This window comes from Nicotiana tabacum, unplaced genomic scaffold, assembly GCF_000715075.1.
Source record: "Nicotiana tabacum cultivar K326 unplaced genomic scaffold, ASM71507v2 Un00643, whole genome shotgun sequence".
In the NCBI taxonomy this organism is placed as follows: domain Eukaryota; kingdom Viridiplantae; phylum Streptophyta; class Magnoliopsida; order Solanales; family Solanaceae; genus Nicotiana; species Nicotiana tabacum.
The window spans coordinates 1-7,271 of NW_027438880.1; the positions used below are offsets into that span (position 1 = coordinate 1).

Sequence of the window (7,271 nt, forward strand, 5' to 3'; positions counted from 1 at the left end):
AAGAAAAAATTGCATCATCTCCTAGAATCCATATGCAAATTGCTCACATACTCCAATACGACATTAAACCTGTAACGACCCGACCGGTCATTTTGAGCATTACAATCCCATTCCCCCATTTACTGCTCAATTTATGCCTTACATTTGTTATGTGACTTGCCGGAGATAATTGGTTCGGGTCCAGTGAGGTTTTGGAATACTTAGTTCCAAGGTTTAGAATTTAAGTTGAAAGATTGACCGGATGTTGTCTTATGTGTAATGACCCCGGAGAATATTTTCTAAGACAATTAAGGTTTTATGGTGCCGAGGTAGATCAATTAGTATAAAGGTTATACAAATTTTTTGCGGGTCGGACTTTTTGGGTTGAACAATGCACTGGGGAGTAAACAAAATTTGTGACAGAAAAAATGCATTTCTGCGGACCGCAAAATGGCCTCAGAGTAAGGCAGTTAAGGGGTCGTTTTGGATTCCATTCTGCGGTCGACTATGCGACCGTAGAACTGTTCTGTGGTTCATTATGTGACCGCAGAACAGGTCTGCGAGCCGCATAGTGACCGCAAACCCAAGCAGGTGTTTCCCAGTTCCGGAGGCCAATTTTGCGGCCGATATGCGGACCGCATATCCAATCTGTGGTCGCATATGCGACCACATATCCTATCCGGAGCTTCATTTTTTTGGGGTTTTATAACCCGATCCAACTTCGATTCATAGCTTTTGAAGCTCATTTTGGAGCAAAAATCTGATATTTTTAGAGAGAAGGGAGAGTATTCTAAAGAGAGGAAGAAGCTCATGTACTTTGTTCATCAAGATCTTGTTCAAGCTTTGAAATCCAACAAGAAAATATCACAAGATATTCACCTAAAATGTAAGGTTCTAACCCCTAATCTTCAATTTCGAGTTTGGGTAAAGATGGGCGATTAAGAGTATGATTCTTGGGTGTAAGAGTATTATTTATACGTATCAATAAGGTTTATTGAAAGAGTGTCGAGTTCAAATGGGTAAAGATTGGGTTGAAAATGGTATAAATCTTCAAAGATTTTAATTGAAGATTTGAGGGTCGAGTTGATGTCGAAATTTGGTGAAATTTATATGGTTAGACTCGTGGTTGGATGAGCGTTCATATTTTGTAACTTTTGTCGGGTTCCAATACATGGGCCCCACGGGCAATTTTTTGAGTTAATTTCGAATTTTATTGGAAAATTAGTATTTTCTTATGGAATTAATTACAATAATTGGTATTGACTGAATCGAATTAATTGTGGCTAGATACGAGGCTTTCGGAGACCAATTCTCGTGGCAAGGGCATAGCGGAATAAAGAATTACACGGGTTGAGGTAAGTAACAGTTCTAAATTTGGTCCTGAAGGTATGAAACCCCGGATTATGTGTTATGTGATTTGTTTTGAGGTGACGCACATGCTAGGTGACGGGCGTGTAGGCGTGCACTGTAGGAATGGTGACTTGGTCAAATTTCATGGAACTGTCTAGGAATGTAGGCGCACATTCAAAAGGATGGCTTGTTCGAAAGAGTTTCATATTGGATTCAACACTACATACGATATTCCGTTCCGGCCCTCACTAACTCTTTGCTTGAATTAAGCTCGCACGTCAGGAGTGTGTTAAAATTATAATTAAATAAGTAAATATATACTCTTTATAATATTTTAAACTTCTACGTAGATGAGATGAATTCATGAGTACTTAACAATACAAAAACATACTTGGGAAAGCCAGTGGACACTGTAAGAGGAGTGAACAAAGTGCAGACTCTTGGAAGGGAAAAGTCTATTATAGAGTGAACCAGCAATTCCCGCAACAAAGCAATTAGGATCAAATATCCATCATCTCCCATATTCTGTCTCCTCAAATCTTCATGGAATTCTGGCAACGATCAGAAAATGGTATTAAAATCATTAGCAGGAAGATTATTCAAGAAAATTTGAAATTCCGGCGATTGTTGTTGTTGGCCGTTGCTTTTGCATTCTTCGCGAATAGCGCTAATAAGTTGTGTGACCACCAAAAGAGTATTAGGTCCAGAGGAACAACCTAACTCCGCAATACAAATGGTTTCTGGGGAAAGGCTGCGGTAGAGTGCAGATATGGCTTCCTCTAATATTGGCTTTGTCATGAGAATCACCTTTTGCTGTAAATATAAGGAAATGAGTTTACTTTTATATGCACTAACTGTATAGAAGAATTTAGATGTGTATTTTCTACGAAACATACAGAATATTTATATATACAAAAAATATACATTTTTCGGGTATTATTTTGAGAGTGGCTATACAGTGTCAACTTTTCATTATTTGACCTTTTTCAACACAATTTCGAATTTTTTTTTTCAAGTTTCAACAAAATTTATGTCCAAATACCCAGCCTATATCTATCCCACCGTATCGCATGGCTCCAAAAGAATTGAAAGAATAGCTTGAGGAGTTACTAGACAAGGGGTTCGTCAGACTGAGTGTATCGCCTTGGGGTGCACCGGTATTATTTGTGAAGAAGAAGGATGTAACAATGCGGATGTGTATTGATTATCGCCAATTGAACAAAGTCACTATTAAGAACAAGTACCCATTGTCGCGTATTGATGATCTATTTGACTAGTTGTAGGGTGATTGTGCACCAATTGTAAATAGTTATACACATACTATATATGGATTATACATATATATTAAGTATCGCCGGATTTTTTTTTAAATTTAAGTAATTTGATGGACGACTATTTAGGTTAAACAAGGGAGTAACTAAGGGTAGGGTTCGAGGATATGAACTAATTGCCCTAGTTTGTTTTGATCAGGGAGACAACGACAGTTATGAACATAGTCTTCTCTTTTGCTATGCCATCGACAAAGATCTTTCTGCACTTGAGGAACTCATGATATATAAGGAACATTTATATAAATAGCTGGCTTTATTCACTGTTTATTCTTTTTAGCTGGCATACACATATCTTTATGCACTGATACATGGATTATACATATATATTCTATATCGCCAACTATTTTTAATTTAAACGGCTGGATAGACGGCTATTTAGGTTATATAAGGGAATAATTAAGGGTAGGTTGGAGGGCATGAACTAATTGCCCTAGTTTGTTTTGGTCAAGGAGACAACAACATTTGTGCACGTAGTCTTCTCTTTTGCTATGCCACTGACAAAAATCTCTCTGCACTTGTGGAACACTTGATCCATATTCAATTCATCACCAAAATGGCTGACAAGTAAAGGCTCAATAAAAGCTCTCATGCACTGTGTCACATTGTATTCATCAGAAGAATCCATATGGATTTCTGAAGTATTCAAGACATCAATGGTGAAAGATCCCTCCTTTTCAATTATAAACTTCACTTCTGCAGGAGATGGACAGTATATAGGAGTGTTGAATGCAACCACTTTCTCTTCTTCTATTGATCCCTGCATTCATTATTTTACTCATGAATATCAATAACATCAACAACAACAACATATCCAGTACGCAAGGGAATTAAGGAAGGGTAATATGAACATAGACTTTATCCCTACCTTGTGCATGTAGAGAGGTTGTTTCCGTAGACATAAAAATAACATATTGATAATTTTAGAAGAATTAACCCAAATAGCCGTTCATCCAACTGCTTAAACTAAAATAGCTAGTGAAGGTATATTATATGCATAATTTGTGCATAATCAATATATAACATATGTATTTAGCTAGACAAAGTAAAAAATGAATATGACCGGCTATTTATGTAAAGATCCCTTGATTTAATGATAATTTAGGTTTCATTTGTTTTTCTTAAATTTAAGATGTGTGAATTTGATTTCATATCTTTGTTGTAAAAATTATATGATTTATTAAGATAATTTAAAAGCTAGCGGCAACAGAATTGGTGGTGGTGGTGGGAGGTAGTGGTGGTCTTCTATATAGGGTTGTTGTGCATCGACGAAGGTTGGTAGTGGTAATTTTCCGCTAGAGGTTGCTGTTGGTGGTTAATTGTTAGTAATAGATAGAGGAGCGGTTAAGAGTCACATTTACAACAATGTTTAAAATTATTAACTTTACACTTTATATTTTACTGTTTCTAATGACATGCCTTTATATCTACGAAAATTGGCATGTTTAAGACCACAATCTCGTTTCTTTTTTAAACTTTATCACCAATCAAACAGGACTACCACATAAAATAAAATTGCAGTATAAAAAAGGATCTGGTCCAAAAAGATAACTCTCAACCAAGAAAAAACAAAACTAGAACTAATCAAGATCAATAGGAAAGCTAAGAATCCATTAACAAAGTTCATACCATGACTATGTATAGAATTATATGTGTATTTTAAAAGTTTGGTTTTACCTCTGCAATCAGTCCATTGAGAGCCCTGACCATAGGCTCCAACAGGAAGCAAGAAGCTTTGCTAAAGCGATCTTCATTTTTTCTGCCCATCACAGTCAATACCATACGCCCACCTTTCACCAATTCTATTGAGCGTAACTTGAGAAAATTTACAAAATCTCTTTCATATTGCTCGCAATATGCTTCAATCACATCTAGTGGGCTTGTACTTGCCACGTGAATATTTCCTTTGTTATTCTCTATTCCAACAGGTACCTATTAGAGGAGAAATGAAAGTTAGCGTCGATCAGTACTTATTCAAAATAAGTATGATCATATTATATATATGCTTTATATTTTAATTGCCTTTGAGTAATGTGAAAATTGTCTTCGTGTGACCTATAGGTCACGGGATCGAGTTGTGGAAGCAGTCACACTAATGCTTGCATTAGAATAGGTTGTCTACATCACACCCCTAGGAATGCGGGTCTTTCCCGAACCCTGCGTTAATACAGAATGCTTTGTGTACGGGCTACCCTTTATTATTTTAATTTATCAATTTTGAAATGTAAGACAAGATAACTTACTAAATAGATCTCTTAATAAAATATAGGGTCTGAGCTTAGCTACACTTGTAGCTCCACCCCTGAAAGCAAAGGGTTAAGTTAAACTTATGCACAACCTATCCTATATATCCTAAATCCGCATTTGACACCTATATTATTGATTTCAAAAAAAGAATATTATAAAAAGAAACAAATACTATAGGATTATGATTTTATATAAATTTTCAAGTTCTTTTTCTTCAAGTTTGCTCACAAAATTATTTTGTACCGCAAAATAAGAAAAATTGCATCATCATCTCCTAGAATCCATATGCAAATTGCTCACATACTCCAACAGACATTAATGCAGGTTGAGGTCCAGGGTTTGAGTAACGCTGTCACCCATTATATAAAAAAACTACATGCTGGGATCATCAAAAAGCTCGCTTATTCGAAAGAGCTTCAGATTGGATTCAACACTACATACAATATTCCATTCTGGTCCTCACTAGCTCTTTGCTTGAATTAAGCTCGCACGTCAGGAGTGTGTTAAAAATATAATTAAATAAATAAATATACTCTTTTTAATATTTTAAACTTGTAGATGAGATGAATTCATTACTACTTAACAATACAAAAGCATACTTTGGAAAGCCAGTGGAGACTGTAAGAGGAGTGAACAAAGTGCAGACTCTTGGAAGGGAAAAGTCTATTATAGAATGAACCAGCAACTCCTGCAACAAAGCAATTAGGATCAAATATTCCATCATCTCCCATATTCTGTCTCCTCAAATCTTCATGGAATTCTGGCAACGAGCGGAAAATGGTATTAAAATCATTCCCAGGAAGATCATTCAAGTAAATTTGAAATTCCGGCGATTGTTGTTGGCCGTTGCTTTTGCATTCTTCGCGAATAGCACTAATAAGTTGTGTGACCACCAAAAGAGTATTAGGTCCAGAGGAACAACCTAACTCTGCAATACAAATGGTTTCTGGGGAAAGGCTGCGGTAGAGTGCAGATATGGCTTCCTCTAATATTGGCTTTGTCATGAGAATCACCTTTTGCTGTAAATATAAGGAAATGAGTTTACTTTTATATGCACTAACTGTATAAAAGAATTTAGATGTGTATTTTCTACGAAACATATAGAATGTTTATATATACAAAAAATATACATTTTTGGGGTATTATATATTTTGAGAGTGGCTATACAATGTCAACTTTTCATTATTTGACCTTTTTCAACACAATTTCAAAAACTTTTTTTTCAAGTTTCAACAAAATTTATGTCCAAACGCTAGTTAAGTAAAAGGAAATAAGTCTAAGCTTTATGTACCGATAAGATAAGAAATACTATCAGATCACTTAAATGATAACTATGCGTTTTACACTGTACCTTTTACACTATCAGTATATATAAGTAAAATTCATAAGAACTTGTTATTTATAATTGTTGCGAGTTTATAACTCCATTAGGAATAAAAAGGTGTTTGATGATACCTGGAGCTTAGAGTTTTTTGCATAGCTTGTGTCTCCAATTCCTCCATTCATGTGAAGTATTTTAGCAACTTCCATCTCTCCTTCTCTTGCTAATTGGATATTTTTGTGTTAAATTAGGTATTTATAGATGGGTGAAACCAAATTTATCCTTTGAATTTCCATCATTGTCCTCGCGAGCCAACTGAGAAAATATTGTACACTATGGGTGTGTTTGGTATGAAATATTTTTTAATTTTTCCATATTTTATTGACTTAGATATTTTGGAAAATATTTTCCTCATGAACTCATTTTTCTCCAATTGGAGAAAAATGTTCTCCCTATCAAGAGAAGGGAAAATATTTTTCAAACAAGAAAAATAAGTAATAAAATCACTCATTCTCCGGGAAAGACATATAAAGATCAAGGACTAGAATCGTTCAGGGTAACTAGCCTATTTTCCTATTTGTGTACCTTAATTATAAGTATTATGACTTGATCAAACCTATTAAAACTAGTAGAAATGACACTAGATAGCCACTTTAAAAGGCTGCTATTTAGGAATTAGCAAGTATATCCTAAATTTCAGTTTTTCAGTTTAATTTTTCGAGACACAAATATCTCCAATTGTCTAAAAGTTAAGATTTTTAGATGAAAATTTTAGGACAAAATAAGCCATGCGATCGCGGCCTCCTTCTTCGCGATCGCCAGCCCTCCTTCTTCACGATCGCGGTTAACAAAGCTTGGCATAAATATAACCCCCATCCCTCCCCCACCCCCCACACAGACAAAGAGGGGGGAGGGGGGAGATTTTTATCATATATTTAGAAAATCATGATTTTGCAATGACTCATCGAGAAAAATCATATCACGTTTTTTAGTGTCATCACATCTTGGCTTGTACCATCACGTATTGGGTCCATGAATTGAATTTG

The 7,271-nt window shown here is 35.4% G+C and overlaps 1 protein-coding gene across 2 annotated transcripts; it reads right to left on the reverse strand.

Annotated features, from left to right (window-relative positions):
- Nucleotides 1-2,894: 2,894 nt before the first annotated feature.
- Nucleotides 2,895-6,503, reverse strand: LOC107791908 (salicylate carboxymethyltransferase-like). 2 transcript variants are annotated; one of them, XM_075249011.1, is made up of 5 exons: nt 6,360-6,503; nt 5,827-5,923; nt 5,504-5,664; nt 4,335-4,589; nt 2,895-3,417 (listed from the first exon to the last, which is right to left on the reverse strand). In XM_075249011.1, the coding sequence occupies exons 1-5, from the start codon at nt 6,432-6,434 to the stop codon at nt 3,091-3,093; spliced, it is 915 nt and encodes a 304-aa protein (XP_075105112.1). In that variant the 5' UTR covers nt 6,435-6,503; the 3' UTR covers nt 2,895-3,090.
- Nucleotides 6,504-7,271: the final 768 nt, after the last annotated feature.